At 36.2% G+C, this 19,841-nt stretch overlaps 1 protein-coding gene across 1 annotated transcript in view; it reads right to left on the bottom strand.

The window, feature by feature from the left end:
• Positions 1-19,841, bottom strand: part of LOC306851653 (FRAS1-related extracellular matrix protein 2-like) — a 76,643-nt gene that overhangs the window by 31,919 nt on the left and 24,883 nt on the right. Inside the window, exons 3-4 of the mRNA XM_079388060.1 lie at positions 6,464-6,610; positions 2,911-3,141 (exon numbers count right to left, since the gene is read on the bottom strand). Coding sequence (XP_079244186.1) covers positions 2,911-3,141; positions 6,464-6,610 — 378 coding nt within the window. The remainder of the gene's footprint in view (positions 1-2,910; positions 3,142-6,463; positions 6,611-19,841) is intronic.

Here is a 19,841-nt window from a genome sequence, read left to right on the forward strand (position 1 = left end):
GTTCAAATCTGCATGAAGCTTTATTTGCACTTAGAGGCTGAAGATAATTAAATGAGATTTAACCTTTCAGTGGTATTAAGTTGTTTTTATGTGCTTGTGCAAAGGAACAACACAGACTTATCTCTGTAACTGATAAATGTCATGAGGCCACAGTGACTGCAGTGTTATGTGCCTCTCCATCGATCTGTGCACTTCAGCTCAAATGGATTATGTAATGTTATGTAATGTAATGTAACTAAGTAAGTACTGAAAAAAAGGATTGAGAAGATCGAAACTGATCTTTGATGAACGTGGCTTAAAAAGGGGCATTTGCTGAGGCAAAGTTATATATAAGTTACATATAAGTTATGCTCTACACACACACAGACACACACACACACACACATATACTGTACATATATATATATATATATAGCACACAGGATTTTAGGGAAATCAATTGTGAGTTTTGCCATCTTAAGCAGTGTAAGTGTAAGATCTACGGAGAAAGCGCTCATTCAGTCAGATCAGAGAACAAAGGAACTGCTCCTGCTAAATCAGCCGTAGATCCTGTCACAACTTCAGAGGCTTGGCTGCTGTGTTTTGATGAGGAGGCACCAGGATGTTATTCAGATGTTCTGGAGATATTATGCTATGATTACAATGTACAGACAGTTGACAGCTGTGATGTGCGCCCCCACGACACTCCTTTTCCACATTTCCTGGCTTACATTTGCTTGGTCGGACTATTTGTCTCAAACACTAATTATTACATTGCCTACAAGGAACACTCGCTCAACAAATGAAATCTAAAATGCAAAACTTCTAATTTTATTAATCTACTAGAGTAAAAATTCAATAAAAACTGACCTAATTTACTGTCTAAATACATGTTATCTAAGTTTCATCATTGCAAGTTATTCCCAAGAAAAAACAGCTTTTCTTTTCGGCTGACATAACCAATCACTTTTCTTTTTCAAACCATCCCCTCCAGCCACTTTTTTGAAATCCAATTTATTCCTAATTGATAACATCAAGTCCCATCCCACATTTTCTCATCTGTTTCAGTCAGAAATACCTCCGCTCACAGAAGTAAAATAGGTTGCAAATGACATTTCATGTTAACTTTAATATTTGATATTTGAGTTGTCAGTTCAGATTTTTGACTGATATCTAAAGTCTACAATATGGAAGCCTGTTTCCGCCACTGAATTAAAAAAAAAAAAGGTTCCTTTTTTTTCTTGCAATTGCGAGTTTTATCTTGCAGTTCTGACTTTTTTCTCAGAACTATGAGATATAAACTCACAATTGTATGTTATAAAGCCCAATCCTGAAAGGGAAAAAAGATTATGTTCTCAGAATTGCGACTTTACCTCTCAGAATTGCTAGGTTAACCCTTAATATGCATACCTCGCATCTTTAGCGACCCGGTACATCATACTCTACCTTCTCCCTCCTTCATTTTTTAAAGTTAGACATAAACTTTCTTAGCATTCCTCTATCTTCCATCTATTAATTATAAACAATATAACAAGAAAAAAATACTAAAATATAAAAGAATTCCCTTTTTCTGATTTTGTGTAAAAAGTGTAGAGGGTTGCTAGAGACCCAAGGTATGTAAATGTGTAAGTATTTTTTCCTGTGCGACTATATTTACATATCTGATAACTCAATATGTGCAATGCATCTTTATTCCTCGAGGTGGCACTGTGATGTGATGTTTCACTCATAATTACCGCAGGCATAAAACCAAACGAATATCAGCAGCAAAAATTTAACTGGTTTGAATGGATTTACTGCAGAGCAATTACTGTACGCAATGAAATATAAATGTCACTGCCATTTGATGCTGGATGTGGTGAATAAGCTGCCAGTGATCAAAATATTGAATATGAAGTCAGTGAAAATGATAGTTTTGAGAATATGGTTGAGATCGCGAATATGAGTCAGATGCTGAATGTACTGTGGAAGTGAGCTCTGACGATGACAGCGATGGTAAAATCATCTGCTCAAACTGAACCCTTTTAAGTTTCATAAGGTAACGAAATATGCTTTATTTTATTCTTCTGTAATTGTTCTTAAAATATCAAGAGTTTTTTGCGATTGCAGCAGTTAGAGATCCATCCATGTTGGCTATATAGGTCTGGGTCGCTAAAGACCCGAAAATGTAATAATGATTGGCGAAACATTCATGCATTTAAGGGTTAAATCTCTCAATTCTCAGGTTTTTCCTTGCAATTGCAAGTTTATATCACAATACTGGCTTTATAACTCACAACTGCGAGTTTACTGTATATCATACAATTTTAAGAAAAAAAGATTTTATACTGTATCTCACAATTCTGTGAAAAAAATGTCCGATTTGCGAGTTTGTATCATGCAATTCTGGAAAAAAGTCAGAATTGCAAGATGCTAACTTGCTATTGTGAGAAAAGAATTTTGAGATAAAAAGTCGCAATTACCTTTTTTTTTTTTTTTTACTCAGTGGAGGAAACAGGCTTCCATACTGCAAATATTTTCACTACTATGAAAGATTTTTTAAAAGGAATACGCTCTTTCTCATTTTCGAATATATTATAATAAAATAGTTATTTTAATTGTAATTTTTTCACAATTACTGTTTTTACTGTACTTTTATCAAATAATCGCAGCCTCAGTGAGCGTAAGTGACTCGTTTAAAAAATATTTAAAAATCTTGATAACTTTTGAACAATAGTGGATATCACTAGACTGAGTAACAGACTAAACACATATTTTAGACCAAATATATAATGTTAAATCAACATTTCTATTGATTTATTGAAGTCTGAACTTGCTTAACTCTGAAGTTTGTCGGAATAAGGCTTGCTTTTGAACCCACATACTGACCTTTGTTGCTACCCTAACCCATTACCAGCACCTGGAACCCATGTTTTGATTTTGTGAGCTCACCATCTCCGGGGTCAACTATTTTCACGGTTGCTGCCTCTGGGAACTCCAGTGCTCCCATGACAGGCTCTGACAGGACAATCTGGAAGGTCTCGGACTGCTCATATAGGCTGTCTGACAAGATGCGCACTTTCCAGGTAGCAGTGGTCTGACCTGGGTTAAACTGGACTTGTTTCTGGGCTTTTCCTCTAAAATCTTTGTCCTTTTCAGCCGTACCATCTTTGGTACCAATACCTTAAGAATGAAAGAGAAAATAAACATTAAATAAAGCACAGAAATGTAAACAAACTAAAGTCTTCTATATGAGTGGTTAAGTGGTTATATATATATATATATACTGTATATATAAAGACTGAAACTATAAAATATATAAAAATACATAATAAAAATAAATAAAATAATGAAGTTACAAATTTAAAAAAAGAAAAGAAAAGAAAATCTAAAATAAAATGTAAAATAATAAAATAAAATAAAATGTTTTATATTGGAACTATACAAATAACCAAACTTCTGCAAATGGCAGCAAATGAAGACCTCTGCACTAAAATTGTTTTTACATTAGAACTATACAAATAAACACAATAAAAATAAATAAATAATAAATATATCTTTTCTAGTGCATTGGAGTGAAAAGAGCATATGTTTTACAGATGTACATTGACAAAAACATTGTTAGTGTCTTTTCAACAAACTGCTATATACAAGTAAGTGTGCTAGCAAATGAAGACCACTGTCAAGGGATTGAGAAAACTCCTGTTTATATCACCTCGTCTGAGTTTTTATGAATCACAGAAGAGCTTTGTTAACAGCCAATGTAGAGATGTTGAAGTGTGTGTGACGTAACCATTCTGTAATAAAAGCTTCAAAGAGTGTGGTGTGCCGTTCTTTGAAAAGAGAATAAAGTCAAGACTATAAAGTCTAGTGCTTCCACATCCCTCAGAAAATCAGATGCTCATCCTAGCCTGGCAGTCCCACTGGTGGATCTCTGTCCACTTGGGTTGACAAAAGTTTGTTCGGTGCCAGTAGCTTCAAAGCAGGTGTTGCCAGGTGGGCATTATTAGCTAGAGGACAACATTATCTTCCCACCACAGAAATCTCAAAGGTCACCAACGTATTATGAGATATTTATATATACAAAATATAAATAAATAAATAACTCAGAGGGAAGAATCATTTTTGGGGAAAACTGCCAGAGGAAAGACCAGACTGGGAGAAAGCTTTGGCAAAAGAGGAGAAATTGTGTTGCCAAAGAAAAACTGACTTCTTTGAAGCAAATTTAGAAAGAAGCGCTTTGATATTAAGGTACATCATAAAAAAGGAGGGGTCCTATAATGTCAGTTCACCTGCCAGTATAAAATGCAATTATTTGGAGAACATCAGTCCTCCTTGAAGAGAAACTGAGGGAGAGAGTGAAAAATCAAAATGATAATTGAATAAAAATCATTATTTCAAAGACTTCCTCATCTCCCCACTTCAGTACAGGAAGGTCTCTGATCCAGACCCAGCGAGTGGCAGATGAACAGCAGGCCAGCAGCTCATCTTATCAAGAGGCCCTGGACTGGAACTGAGGTGAGTTGAGGAATGGTGGTCAAGCTCAGCATGTGGATGGAATATTCATCTGTTTCATCAGAGCTTGTGGAAGGCTGTCAGTGTGATCCTGACAGAGTAACTCTCATTTTTACAGTGTTTTCCATGCTAGGTTGTAGCTCATGCAAATGGAAAACTCCCTCTTGGGATTGACTGAACTGCTGATGCTCTCTGGGAGTCAAACCCATGACTTTGGTGTTGCTAGCGTCATGCTCTGTTGGGCTACTAGAACTGATTTGGATTAAAATCTGATAAACATTCATTCCAGAAGCTGATTCATTTTTCCTAATGTTGTCCAAATAATTTAACCAATACTAAACTAGATCCTAAGCTATTGGTTTAGAATAAAATATTATGAAATTAATCAAATATTTTATTTATTTACATTTTGCTGTCATATTTTAAATATTTGAGGTATTTTTGAGAGACAAGTCCAATCTTTTTCAAATTCATGAAATTTTGCTGTTCTTCCAGAATTCTTGAATTTGAGGTATACCTTAGTGTACACTTGTGTGTCGGTTCTGATTTTCTGTGTTGTCATTGTACATTTTGGGGATTTTATTTTATTTATTTATTTTTTTTACTTTTTTTTTTTTTTTTTACACATTTTTGAAAAAAGGTCTCTCTTACTGAATATATTTATTTGTGCTGCTTAATATTTTTGTGGAAACTGTGATACTTTTTTCAGGACTTTTTGATGAATGTAAAAGTTTTTACTGTTATTTTGATCAGTTTAATGTCTTTAAATAAATATATAAATCTAGCTTTCTGACCTTAGACTAGTACTGGTCAACCAGTAAGTGCTACAAGAGATATAAAACATGCATAACCATATAGGTTATGGTTTACCAGGGTTAGCAGTGTTCAAAGAAGTTCAGTGGTCATTAAAAGTATTTGACCGCAGAAGGCTATGACTAAATCTAATATTCTATAGGCCAATGAAATAAGTGATTCTTCTACAAAATTCTACAAGATTCTACAAAACTGAGCATATCTCATCAACACAACAGAAACTGATTATAATAAAGTTGCCTTGCATGAATTATGTGCTTTTTATGAGCATACAGGTCCATAAATATTGGGACATTGACACAATTCTAACATTTTTGGCTCTATACACCACCACAATGTATTTCAAATGAAACTAGTGATGTGCTTTAACTGCAGACTAAACTGCTGATAGTGACAGCTCTTTGGATCTCATCTTGACAGTTGACAGCAACAGATTCCAAATGCAAATAGCACACTTGAAATGAACTCTGGACCTTTTATCTGCTCATTGTAATTGGCATAATGAGGGAGTAACACACACCTGGCCATGGAACAGCTGAGAAGCCAATTTTCCCATTACTTTTGGTCCCTTAACAAGTAGGAGGCACATATGCAAACTGTTGTAATTCCTACACCGTTCACCTGATTTGGATGTAAATACCCTCAAATTAAAGCTGACAGTCTGCAGTTAAAGCACATCTTGTTCGTTTCATTTGAAATACATTGTGGTGGTGTATAGAGCCAAAAATGTTAGAATTGTGCCGATGTCCCAATATTTATGGACCTGACTGTATAGTATGCAATAGCTTAACTTCTCATAGCTTAACCTTTCTCATATAAGGTTCTTGTCCCTCAAGGAATTGAACGTTTTTTCTGCTGACCGTGGAAACTCGACTGCCAATTGAATAATATGTGGGTTGCTGATTTTTATTTCCACTTTTATGAGTCATAAAATCTAGTATTATCATCGTGGATGTAGGCGGAAGCATAGCAAAGTCTTGATGCAAATCAAGCAACCAAATCTGATGATATGAGGAGCAACATCAATAGAAGTTCAAAGAGCCTAAAATAGCGATGCTATAACGAGACTGCAATCCGCAAATTAGAGGTCACAGTTATTTACCACTACAGAGAGGCTTGATAAAATCTTATCAGTAGCGCATAATGGGAAATTAAGTACTCTCTTAACATCACTTACTAACAAATGAAGTCTCGCCAAGGTAACCTCTGCGTCTCAAGACCATCTCCAGAAACTTGCTCTCCTCATCCACCTGGTAGTACTCTTTCTCCAGGGAGATCCAAGCCCAGTTTAGTCGGAAATGTTGGTTTTTCAGCTTGTTGCCCCCTACAGAGCACACAATCAGATAAAGATTAATATCAAAGGTGCAGTGATGATTTGGATAGAGTTGTTTTCTGTGGACTGATTGCATTAATCCAGGTACACACGAGCAAAAGTTAAGACTTAACTCAATCCATTTTTGTTAGAAGTATGCAAAGGCTTTCTCTTTGAAGTAAAAGCTTTAATAAAAAAAAAAACAGTGAGGTTTAATGGAGCTGACTCCTCCAATTCATACGGGGTACCTTATTCATCTCAACAAGAACAGTGTGATATCAGTCAAAATCTCTGATGCAGCGGCGAGGGGAAGCGCAGGTCTAGTTGCTTCTTTTCTAATTAAAATAAAAAAGGGTTGTCTGCTTTCTATCTGTGTTCGTCTGTTTTATCATCAGCGTTTGAAGTGGGATTCAAAGTGAGGGCTCGCTCCTGGAGGGCATCCCTACCAGTTACAATCTGCACACACACAGACATCAAACACACACACAAATATGGCTTTCTTTCCCATGTAGGGATGCAAATACTGGAAAAATGCAATATGTCTAGTCCATCTATGCTAAATTAAATATTCGGAATTCAGATACAATTATGTAAATACAGGATGGGGTTTAAAAAAATCAAAATTGGAATTTTGTGGCTTTTTGACCTTGCTGGTAACCTTTGGAAACCATTTTATGCACAACTATTATATAAAATAACGCCCTATAATATAAAATGCAATATGTCTACACAATCTATGTTAACTTAAATATTCATAATTTAGGGATAATTATGCAAATACAAGATATGGAATCAAAATTGGAATTTTATAGCTTTTTGGCCTTGTCTTGTCTTCTTTGGTAATCGTTTTATGCACAGAATGTGGGACGCAACTATTATAAAAAATAATGACCTATAATATAAATACATATAATACTTATAAAAAATGCAATATGCCTTGTCAATCTATGATAAATGAAAGATTAATAATTAAGATACAATAAAGTAATTAGGTAATATGGTTTAATATAATCAAAATTTAAATTGTGTGGCTTTTGTCTTTGTAAGCTTATAACCTATAAAATATATTATAATATATATATATATATTCATTGTTTTATTTAATACACACACACACACACACACACACACACACACACACATATATATATATATATATATTCATTGTTTTATTTAATACTGTTTATTATATTATATTATAAAATTAAAATGATAATGCCTAATATAATAATAATAATAATAATAAAAATTACTATTATTATTATTATTATTATTATACTGTTTCAGTAGTTTAAATTAAAAATTAAATATCCTAAATAACAACTAAAAAATAATTAATGTGTTAAACATTAATTCAACAGATTCTCCAAAAAAAATGACATTGCTATTGTATGACAAGAGTTTAATTGCAAAATACAACTGAGAAAATTACTATTTTAAAGAGGGGAAGACAGTATATGACATTTAAAAGCAGCTACATTTTACTTTTCATTGTTAATTTTATGTTATTTAACAGTATATCTATTGATATATGTTATGTCCAACATCCTTCCTGTTTCAACAGAAAATGGCAAGTTTTGCACACACACACACACACACACACACAATCTTTGCATAACAAAGAGAAAGCTTGATCTGTATGATGGACTCGTCCAATCAGCATTTGGCATGTATGGTTTGTCGGGTCCAGTCCAGCTGGCATGTTAAGAGAGAGGAAGAGATAGAGAGGAAGTGGGCAAGAGAAAGAGAGAGACTTCAATCTATAGGTCTGTTCTGTTCTGTCTTCTTTGTTCTGAGCTATCAGTGGACTGCGGTTTGTTTGCTTTTGGCAGCACTACACAGGCCGTACCCACCCTGCACTCCTCCTCTCCTTCCTCCACTGTCCACTTGTCACGCTCTGCAAACCCGTCACGTTTAACGATCCCCATTTCCCTTTCATGCAAAGGGCAAGACGCACACGTCCAGGTGTTTTATAGTTCACATGAATGTGCGTGTGTGTAAACCTATAGTAGCACCTGTTTTAAGTATTTTTACACCTATAAAAAAAACATAAATCCAAACATCTAGCATGGTCAATGAGGAAGATTCACAAAAGAAAAGTAAAATAACTCTTTAAAAGTGTGTCGTCTCGAATGTTTCACATTCTAACCTTGACAGATATGGATAAAGAAAACAACAAGACATTTTCCAATGATAGAGTTTCACTTCAAGCTTTTGTGAGAGCTGCTTTTATGAACCATAACAAGCGCTGGCAGACAAAACATCTCCAAACTGCAAGAAAATGAGTTCGATGAAACCCTGTCAGATCGAAGAAATTAACCAAGAATGACAGAAGATTCAGATCTGAGCTGAAGTGCCTGGCTCATCTTCAAAGTCCGACATTTTGCAGAATAATTGGCTGCGTCAACGCGCTTTTGATGAAAGAGAATTCGAGATTCGCAGATTTTCGGACTTCACCAAAGCCTGTGACACGGCGAATAAACAGGATTCACTTCACCTTTGAGGAAAGACGTGAGATGAAATGTCACTCTGTCTCTAGAGGCTTTGTTCCTCCGACTGACAAGATACAATAACTATGTCGAAGTAGCAACTCAAAACTGATCACATTCTCCTCAGTGCAAATCGAAAAGACCTTTGGTTGCACAAGATGAACTCAATAGTTTCCTTGGAGGTTTGTATAGGAGTTGTTTTGCATGTGGGATATATTAGGTGGCAAGTTTGTATGCTATAGAAAGTTTATTCATTTAATAGTGTGTCTGTCAGTTTGAAAACAACAAAGATAATCCAACATGTTCATTCACTTGGCCTCATCTGCAAGGAACCTTCAAAGAGCATTTTTAGAGGCAATCTCACGCACAACACATCTTTCCCACAGGAAGACCACCTCAAGCTTTGACTTTTATGCACATACACCATTTTAAATGCAATATGATAAGTCATGTTCATCCAACATACGGTAGGCCTACCATTGTTCTAGATCCAGCCCACAGTTCAGGTATTGGAGGTGAGATTGCGTTTCAGCTGAATAAACCCACTTCAAAGAGTTCAAGGAAAACCTCCCAGTTAATCTACAACTGAAGGTTAAGATTGCTGAGCAGGGGTTTCGTTAACACCAGTGTTTTCTCAAGGTCCTCCTTTCTAAGTCACGGTCTAATGCTTTTTCTCGAACCCCCTTTGTAAAGAGCAGGCACTACCCACTGCTTTGAAAAACATCATAAAATTATATTCCACCCCCCACCCCCCTCTCCATTTTTCTTTGATGATATGCTGGTTGCTGAAAGCAATATGTTGAGAACACCAAACTACTAATTTCATTATACTGTAGAACACAATTTTAAAACAACCACACTTTATATCACCTCATTAAAAAAACTTATAAATGCTGACACTGTATCTTTTTACCTCTTATTCAGCATATTTTAGGGAAATAAAATAAAATAACAAATAAAAATAAAATTTAGAGCAATCACCTAGTTAAAAAAAACTCAATACGGGCTGACATATCTTTTTACCGTATGCTTCATATTTTGGGGGGAAAAATTAAAATAAAATAAAATAATTACCTGTATACATGTAATGTTTTTTTTAAAGTCAAAAATCTAAATCACAATCTAAGTCACAAGCTAACGGAAGTAGCAACAGATCTTGTCTTTTGTATTGTGATGTACAACAGATTGAAACAGACTGTAAAAATATAAATAAATGGACTTTGTTCATTTAATCTGTTTTTGATTGGATGGAAGCAGATCTGACTGTGCACCAGCGATTGATTGAAAGAAAGTTTTGGGGTTTAAGCAGACTAAATGATTAGAGAAGTCTGGCATACTTCACTCTGTTGTTTCACCAGAAGATTGATTTATGATATTTTGATTAAAAATTACAAACTTTAATAAAAAAGCATTAATGTAATTATATATGCAATAATGAAATGCATATGCAAGATCAATAAGATGCACAGGGTGAGCTTCCTTTTCGTGAACAATTCCTCACCACTTTATCCATTACAGAAATGACACTAACAATGCATGGCTTTAAGCTCCTCTGTGCACAGCTAATATAGATTTAGTAGTCAGTCCTAATATAGCATGTCTTGTCTCTCACCAGAACATAATAAGCATGACATCAGCTTTTGATGGTCAGATTTGTTTAGAATGAGACCGAAGGCTCTGCTAAGCCTGAGCTGTGCCAACTCTGTGCCCGATGTCTCCTCCATAAGCACTGAGTCTGCAGACTGCCCTTATTTGGTCACCGAGGAGAGCGAGGGGCCCACGGTGCCCACCATCATTCTCCCTCCATCAGACAATCCTGTTAGACATCACTGCTAAACACTGAACACTGCTGAGCTGTCTCTGCCTAAATTAAGGACCAACTTGGAGAAAAATGGAAAGTCTGTGGCCACTGTTATTGGATCGAAAAAAATAAGACCCACTTTTCTTGTTTTTTTCACTACTTTCACTAATTTTGCTTTCTATATTCTTTAAGAAAATTACAAAATTCTTAAATTATACAGTACACTATCATTCAGTAGTTTGGGATCCATACAATTTTTTGTGGCTTTTGCTTGTATTATTATAGTAAAAACAATATTGTGAAATATTATTACAATTTAAAATATATTTTAATATATTTTAAAATATAATTTAATCCTGTGATGAATTTAGCAGCCTTTACTCAAGACCTCAGTGTCACGTGATCATTAATAAATCATTCTAATATGTTAAATGATGCTCAATATATATATATATATATATATATATATATATATATTAGGGGTGGCACGGTTCGCGGAAAAAAAACCGAACCGCACGGTTCTCCACACACGGTTCGGCACGCGCTAGGACCGCGGTTCAACTGAATTCTGACAACGCATGTGGTTTGTTATAAATAACACGTAAAACAAATAGGGTTCGGCTAATGTATGTTTCTGTTAATGGATGCGCATTCTGGCTTCCCAGTACATTATAACAACAGCGATGAGAAAGAAAAAAAAAAATAAGTGGACAAATCATTCACTCTTGTTCAATGCGAGTGCCGTATGCTGGAATATGAGCATTTATTCCGTCATCACCCGGGTGCTGATAGCGCGCGCACAGGTGAGACCTGAACAGCACACGTTGATATCGGTGTTTAGACTAAAGTCATGTAAGCTTTGCCAGCTCAAATATTTAAGAGCCAGAGGACGCGAGCTCGCGCGCGCAGTGAGAAGATTTGTGCGTGCGCTCATCAGAAGCGCACAAACCTGCGCCTCAGAACGCGCGCAAATATGAAGCTCTCTCTGAAGTATTGTGTTTTAATGGATAAATTCACACAAAATTCTGTCAAAATGCCCGTCTTGGTAAGTATCCTATAGCAGACATAGCCGGCTGGGCGTACAGTATCAGTGCTTTCTCTTAAAGTGACAGTTAATATTAAATAAACAGCAACAACAAAGAAATCACTCACTGCTCTTGATTGAATCGCTTTTGTAACTTTAATAAAGAGTAATCTTTAATTTATACAGTCAAATATGCAATGCTGTTTTACCTTTGATTACTTTAATCGTACTTCAATTTCTGTACCTAAAAAAACCCCTGAAAATCACTGATTATTTTATTTGTATCTTTACTCTATTGTATTTTTATTTGTGCTGTTGCTTGTAGTTAAAGGTCTGCTTTTATTTGTGTACACTCACAATGAAAACAAAACAGATTATATATATATATATATAACATGTAATAATATTTAGCATTTTCACATAAAAATAAAAGAAACTGAGCAAAGTAGATGTCTTTTTTTTCCCCTGTTGTACCGAAATTGTATCGAACCGTGACCCCCGAACCGAGGTACGTACCGAACCGTGACATCTGTGTACCGTGCCACCCCTAATATATATATATATATATATATATATATATATATATATATATGTGTACATATTGTGTTCAATTGAATTATGAAACGTAATAATTATTAACATATAAAAAGGATATTTTGCTCTGGATAAAAACACGGAGACCCATTCCTGTGTAGGAGAAACAAATGAGATATTAAATAGATCTAATTTGTAATTTTTCAAAAATGTGTCACTCTTTCTCTCTTGTTCCTTTTTATTTCTTTTTGATTCCACATTGCAAAGCAGGGTTGTTGTGGAAACCATTCTGATGCTCACTTCCTGGGTCACAAAAGCAGGCTTCCCATGCACTCTTGTGAGGAGGAGCTGCCTAGAATTCACTGAAGTCAGCACAGCTCATTTACGTGTATCTCAAGGAGACAGGGAGTGAGAAATCAAGAGTGTTTGTGGCTAAAGGTCAGCTAGAGCCTTGGGAGTTGCACCATGCTCTAGTGACTTGCACTCACCACTGAGGTCAGTTCTTTTACACACTGGTTTAAGTCCCCTGCTGTCCCAACCCCCCATACACAGAGAACGACACAGGAAGTGCCTAAAAATACCTTGCTTGTCTTTTCATTGCAAAATACCATTATGCACTTTTCTAAATGGAAAAAGAACACGCAAAGAGGCTGTAGAAGCTTCTAAAGCACTAAATCCTGTGAGAGTCTAGGACGACGGGGACTTTTCTTTTCACGTTGTCAATAAACGAGATGGCCTTCCATCAAAGCTGTCAGTAAAAGCTTCTCCCCCATAAAGCCTGTCTGCGGCTGTTCCTCACCTCTCAGCTCACCGGAGATGTCAGTTGTGCAAGGTGTTTTAACATTCTTTAAACATTTTAAAGGACAAATTTGCAGTGCACTTCCTTCGTTTAGTGCATCGCATCTATCTATCTATCTATCTATCTATCTATCTATCTATCTATCTATCTATCTATCTATCTATCTATCTATCTATCTATCTATCTATCTATCTATCTATCTATCTATCTGTCCGTCCGTCCGTTCATCCATCCATCCATCTATCTATCTATATTTTTTAAGGTTCAAATTTTGGAAAGAGGTCACTGCATTTATTTGATTAAAATACAGCAATAACAGTAGTGTTATGAAATATTAAAATGTTAAACTGTTTTCGGTTTTGATCTATTTTAAAGTTCAAAAGAACTGCATTTATTTTTAAATAGAAATCTTTTGTAGCATAAATGTGTTCTTGCTGAATTAATCTACCAATCAAATAAAAATTATAATCACATTGTTGTCATCTATAAAACCAAAGCTTATTCAAAACACTAAAAGCTGTGAGAGTTTAATATAATACACCATTTTCAAATGTCACAAAATGAAAAGCTATTAAAAGCTTTTCCGCACACAAAACCATAGACTAAGTGGAAGAAACGTTCCCTCTCCCTTCCCTGTGATCTCCTTTAAAGGCAGAGAAAGGCGGAATGTCATTCCAAAGCACCAAGGTCGGGTCTTATCCCTGACCGCTGCTCATTAAAAAAAGAGGATTAGAGCACAGACTTGGATGGACACAAGATTATTTAACAGTGCTTTCTTTCACTGCTTTTTGATTGAATGGCCTGCTCTGAAACAGTTTCTCGAGGATCAAGCAAGTGTTTGAATACAAGTAAGCGATAGTAGGTGTAATCCACATTATTGAGCCTGTTCTAATGTAAACTCTCCTCCCCCTAAAAAGGCCCAAATTCAACTATGGAGCAAGTCAACGTGACAGTCTCTCCTTTTCTTCAGTTTCAGGATCTCTCTGAATGTGAGCAAAACTAAAGAGCTGATCATGGACTTTAGGAAGAGACAGCAGCAGCCCTACACTCCTCTTATGATCAGTGGGACCCCTGTGGAGAGGGTGAGTAGCTTCAAGTACCTCGGTGTAAACATCTCCGAGAACCTGACTTGGACTACACACATCCAAACACAGGTTAAGAAAGCCAGGAAAAGACTGTACCACCTGCGACAGCTGAGGAAATTCAGGGTCTCACCAGCAATCCTGAAAACTTTCTATTCAGAGACCATAGAAAGTGTATTGACTTTCTCTCTTGTGGGAATCTCAGTGTGGTATGGAAACAGCTCAAATCAGGACTGCAAAGCACTACAGAGAGTTGTGCGCTTAGGGTCTGCCCTCCCCTCTCTGCAGGACATCTACCTCAAACGCTGCAAAAGTAGAGCTGTCAAAATCATCAAGGACTCAAATCACCCTGGTAACCAGCTATTCACTTTACTACCATCTGGTAAGCGCTTCCGTAGCCTGATGGCAAAAACTGAGAGACTTAGGAGGAGCTTCTTCCCCCAGAACATCAGGCTCCTAAACTCTAACTCTGTATCATAACATCACTTGACTCCATGTTAACATCACTATATCAATAAGCTTCAGAATTTTTCTCTACCTCATATTGCTTCTATTCAAATACCCTGTACAACTTTTTGCACATTCTTTTGCACATTCCTCTTATATTACTATTTATGTCAACTGACCTGCACATTTATATTTATATTTTTTTATCTTTTATTTTATTCTTTTTTTTTTTCTACTTTTCTTTTTCTTAATATTTGTATTCTATACAATTGCACTGTCCTTGGAGCGGACCTGACTTACATTTCACTGCTGGTTATACTCTGTATAATTGTGTATGTGACGAATAAAAATCTTGAATCTTGAATAACATAACCTCTCCAGAATAATCCAACCCTTTTCTATATCTATAGCAAGAAATAGTTTAGCAATTAATAGCGTGAATACATTCCCAATCCCATCACCTTTTGAAAGTGGACATCATTGTATTAATAACTCGCTGTAATGCCACTGTGGATCCACTGATTGGTTAATGGAAAACTGCAGCAGAAACAGAACAAAGGAATTATCCGCCAGTCAGTATAACCGGTTCATTATGAGAGACTTCAAAAACGTTCATTTGCATCCTCATGCAGCTATTATATCTGAAGGAAAGTCCTCTCCACCCACTGAGTGGTTTAATTACCACCTTTGTTGTGCTGTTGAGATTCATGGTGGCACTGGAAATAACAACAAAGTGTAGTCTTTTAGCATGGCAGAACCTCCAGTGTGCACACATAAAGGTCATTGACGATTAAATATTGAAAGTAGCAATTATGCACAGCCTCTACACGCTCAAAAAGGACATATCTACTGAGGTGACATTAATCAAACATTTCAGAAATACTGCGAGCTGATACTGGTGTGTCTATTGCACTCCAAAAACACTTTTATTTACCCAAAGCATGACATGGACATTTTAGCAGGTTGCTGTTATCAACTAGTCCACCTAGAAACATGCCTGACCCAGTAGAGGTCACAGTTTCTTTTGTTGTCGTTTTGTTATTAATTATAACAAAAAAAACTATAATAATAACAATATCAATTCAATTGGTCACAACTCAAAACATAAAAATGGAATTTACATGGGAATAACAGGAGGAGGAATTTAAGTTATAATTCAAAGAAATTCAACACAGGTAATGCATTCTGGGAAATTAAGTGTTCTTCCATTCTGATCCACACAAGTTATTTATTTAAAAATATTATTGCTATTATTATAAATTATATTTTTATGTACCATTTTGTAATGTAAAATGTACAGTATATAATATAGAACATTACACAATAACAGACTAAATATTTTCTCTTTCAATTTATGAATTTTAATTAAATTGGTAACAACAATGGAATTTACATGAGGAAGTGTAATTTACTAAATTGCAATTCAAAGAAATTCAACACAGGCAAATAAATTGTTCTTCCATTCTGATCCACAAATGTTCTTTTTTTTTTAATTAGTGCTGTCAAGCGATTAATCACATCCATTAATCACATCCAAAATAAAAAATTTTGTTTACATAATACATGTGTGTACTGTATATATTTATTATGTATAAATAAATACACACACATGCATGTATATATTTAAGAAAAACGTTATATTTGTATATTAAATATATTTATATATAATATAAATTATATAAATATATATATGTAAATATTTTAAATATACTGTATGAGTGCATATTTATATATACTGTGGCGGGAGGAGCCAACGACAGACACAGTGGGCGTGGCGTCAAGCCTCGGAGAGGTTTTTATTAAACAATATATCAAAATAAAGTGTCCAGAGGGGGAAAAGTGTCCAAAATAAACAGGGATCTGGTGTCCTCGTCGTGCTGCGGGGCTGTGCAGGAGGGCAGTGTTCAGGAGGGAAGGGTCCAGGGAAGGGGCGGAGTCCGGTGGCCGCACGCGCTCCCCTCTCGGGGCCGGGAGCGAGTGGCGGCGGCGTCTCTGGCGCGGCTTCGTCCATCTTCGGAAATCCCGGCACTTCTGGGGGATTCGGCGGCCCGGCATCCTGGCCCGTCAGCCGCCTAACGGGTGCGGCAGTCCTCCTCGACGCTCCCTTCCTGGACCCACGAGGACACCAGCGTGCATGCACGGGGGAGAGACCGGTCTCCCGAGGAGAGGCGTGCTCGGCGTTTAAACGGCGGCGGTGATGAGGCTCTACTCAGGTCAGGTGCGCCTCATCACACGCCGCCAGCCCTGGCTGTTTCAGCGCCCCTCCTCTCTCACACACCCACTCCCGTCGGGAGCCTGGTGAAGGGCGGCGAATACGGGACGGGGTGGTGATGATAGACAGGGGGGAGGCAGCCGACTCGTCACATTACATAATAAATATACACAGTGCACACACATATATTATGTAAACAAAAACTTTTATTTTGAATGCGATTAATTGTTTGACAGCACTAAAAAATATGATTACTATTATTATTAATGATTATTATCTTATTAAATTTTTTTATATAAATTTTGTATTTATAAAAAACATTTTTTATTATGACTTTTCTTAAAGAAATTAATAATTTTATTCAGCAAGGACACATTAAATTTATCATAAGTAACAGTAAAAATATTTGTAATGTTACAAAAATATATTTAAAAAAATATTTCAAATAAAGCTGCTCTTTTTGAACAACTGAAAATAAAAATAACAGGAGACAGTTATTTAAATGATAACATTTCATAATATTACTGTTTTTACTGTACTTTTGATCAAATAAATGCAGCATAAGAGCACAAGGGACCTCTTTCAAAAATGTAAAACTGTCCTGCCAAAAATACAAAAATCTTCAAAAATCAAATGGATGGATGGACCTCCATTTCCTTGAATCCAAACTGCAATTCAGCATCTTGTTTTCTACCTCAAATTAAATGGCTACACTGCCAATGTTCTAATTTCCATCAATATGCCCCTAAAGTAAAATAGCATGTCATTTGAAGAACACATGGTAGCATGTCATTTGAAGTTTGGCAAAGTCTACACTAACATGTAAACTGGTTGAAAGAACCATTATATACTAAACTTAGAAAAGCAGTAGTGCGTTTCTCCTTATTGTCAGACCAGTGCAAATCTTAACAGGACTTGAAGATGAGGTGGCAAAGGAGCCAGAGTGAGAACACTAGAAGCAGAAAGGAAAAAACAACACAGGCATATAACGATTCAGGATGAGAGGGACGTGACAATGAGAGCAGGACTGTGGTTTTTCTTGACCCCTCAATGCCCAGTGTTTGCTGGCTCATCAGGCGGAATAATGACAGCTTCTTTGCTGAATGGCTTCAGCACAAGGACACGGCGAGTAAAAGCTGGGCCCCCTGACTGTCGAGCTTCATGCTAACAGCTCTCAGGTTGTTTGTGGCGAGCCTATTCTCCCCTCTGGGAGAGTTCCAACTGAGCCGCCTCTTTTGGAAGAACATGTTTGAACAGCATTAGTCACTTGTTACTTTTTTGAGTGGCTTTCCACAAATATTTTCTCAAAAAGAGGGATCTCTCCTGCAAATTCATGCAGAGAGAGAATGCTAATTTGTGCCGCCTGTCAAATAGGTAACATGGGGAGTTACTGGACTGCCTATGGTGATGTTTCTCAACTTAAACTAGCTACTGGAAAGAAGCCAGGATTTTAAAGTTGTTCTATAGGAAACTAGACAGCATATGAAATAAGATTACATTTTGGGAAGATAAAAACGGAAAACATTTCAAAAGCACAAGATTTAAAGGGAGATTCTGTGTTGTTGGAGTGATTACTCACCGTGCATTAGGACGATATACACACATGTCCTCTTTCAGGCAGTTTCGTAACATTTAAATTTTATGTTCATAATCACCCTGGAGTGCTCAAAATTGTGACTATGAATGGGAATATACTTCAGAGATATTTTACTCATAAGAATTTCTAGGGGTGCCAATAATAGTATCCAACGTGTATTTGAGAAAAACATTTATTTCATAATGATATTTCCCCCCATTTTAAATTCTAATCCAATGAAAGGTTAGATTTTTGTGATTTTTTTGAATAAAATATCAAAAGGATTAACAATGCAGATTAATTTTCACAGCCTTCTTTGAACATATTTACCAAGGGTGCCGATATTTTTGGCCATGACTGAATAAACAATGCTGCTAATGTTCCTCAGGTGAACACTGCTTTGTCAACTGACATGCAAATAAATGTTTCATGTGAGTTTTCAGCTACATCTGTTAATGTAATCTGCAGTCAAAACCCATATTTATGCTTTTAAACACTGTTCTTTCATCACAGCTAATTAAATGCAAACATTTCCCTGCTTATCAGCAAAGACGTTATTTTTCAAAGTACTGAGCAGCCAATAGAGGCTTTACTTTAAATGGCCCTATTTGGTTTTAAAGCACACCACAAAAACATCCAAACAAAGTGCTCTAAACAAAGTTTCCAAATGCCCATCATGTCCCTTTAAGTCTTACTCCAGAGGGTAAAAAACTTTTTAATGGGACTGACAAAGTCCGAGTTAATTCAGTATAAGCCTAGTTTATTCCCTGTCTGCCATAAAAATCTCTCCATTCATCTCCCTCATCCAAAGACTTTTGATTGAGAGCAAACTGAAGTCTAAATCCCTAGTGGCAGTGCACAGAATTAAGAAATAAATTACAAGATAACATATCTGGATGTGTAATACTGTGTGGTTACTACATGTACACAGACCTTAAGAGTGCCTAAAAATGAACATTGCCCTTAACTTTCTTGGTGCACAAGCGTGAAAGGCCATGTTCTGAAGTGGCATGCTGATGCATTCTGGACAGCCGGTGACCTTTTCACTGAAAAGTGGTATTCAGGATGCCATTTCGAACTCCTCTTAGAAATGTGCGAAGTAGAAGCACTTAGGCTGTGCGAAGCAGAAGAGAAACACAACTGGGTGGAAGAACTGACAATCAAAAACGCTGTGAATAAGAGTAAGATGAATCTGATACAAGACAATGAAGATTTTCAGTGATAAACAAGCAATGAAATTTGAGCTGATCTTCAAACAAGTCACAAATAAAGATGCCCA

The sequence above is a fragment of the Barbus barbus genome (genome assembly GCF_936440315.1).
Source record: "Barbus barbus genome assembly, chromosome: 31".
In the NCBI taxonomy this organism is placed as follows: Eukaryota; Metazoa; Chordata; class Actinopteri; order Cypriniformes; family Cyprinidae; genus Barbus; species Barbus barbus.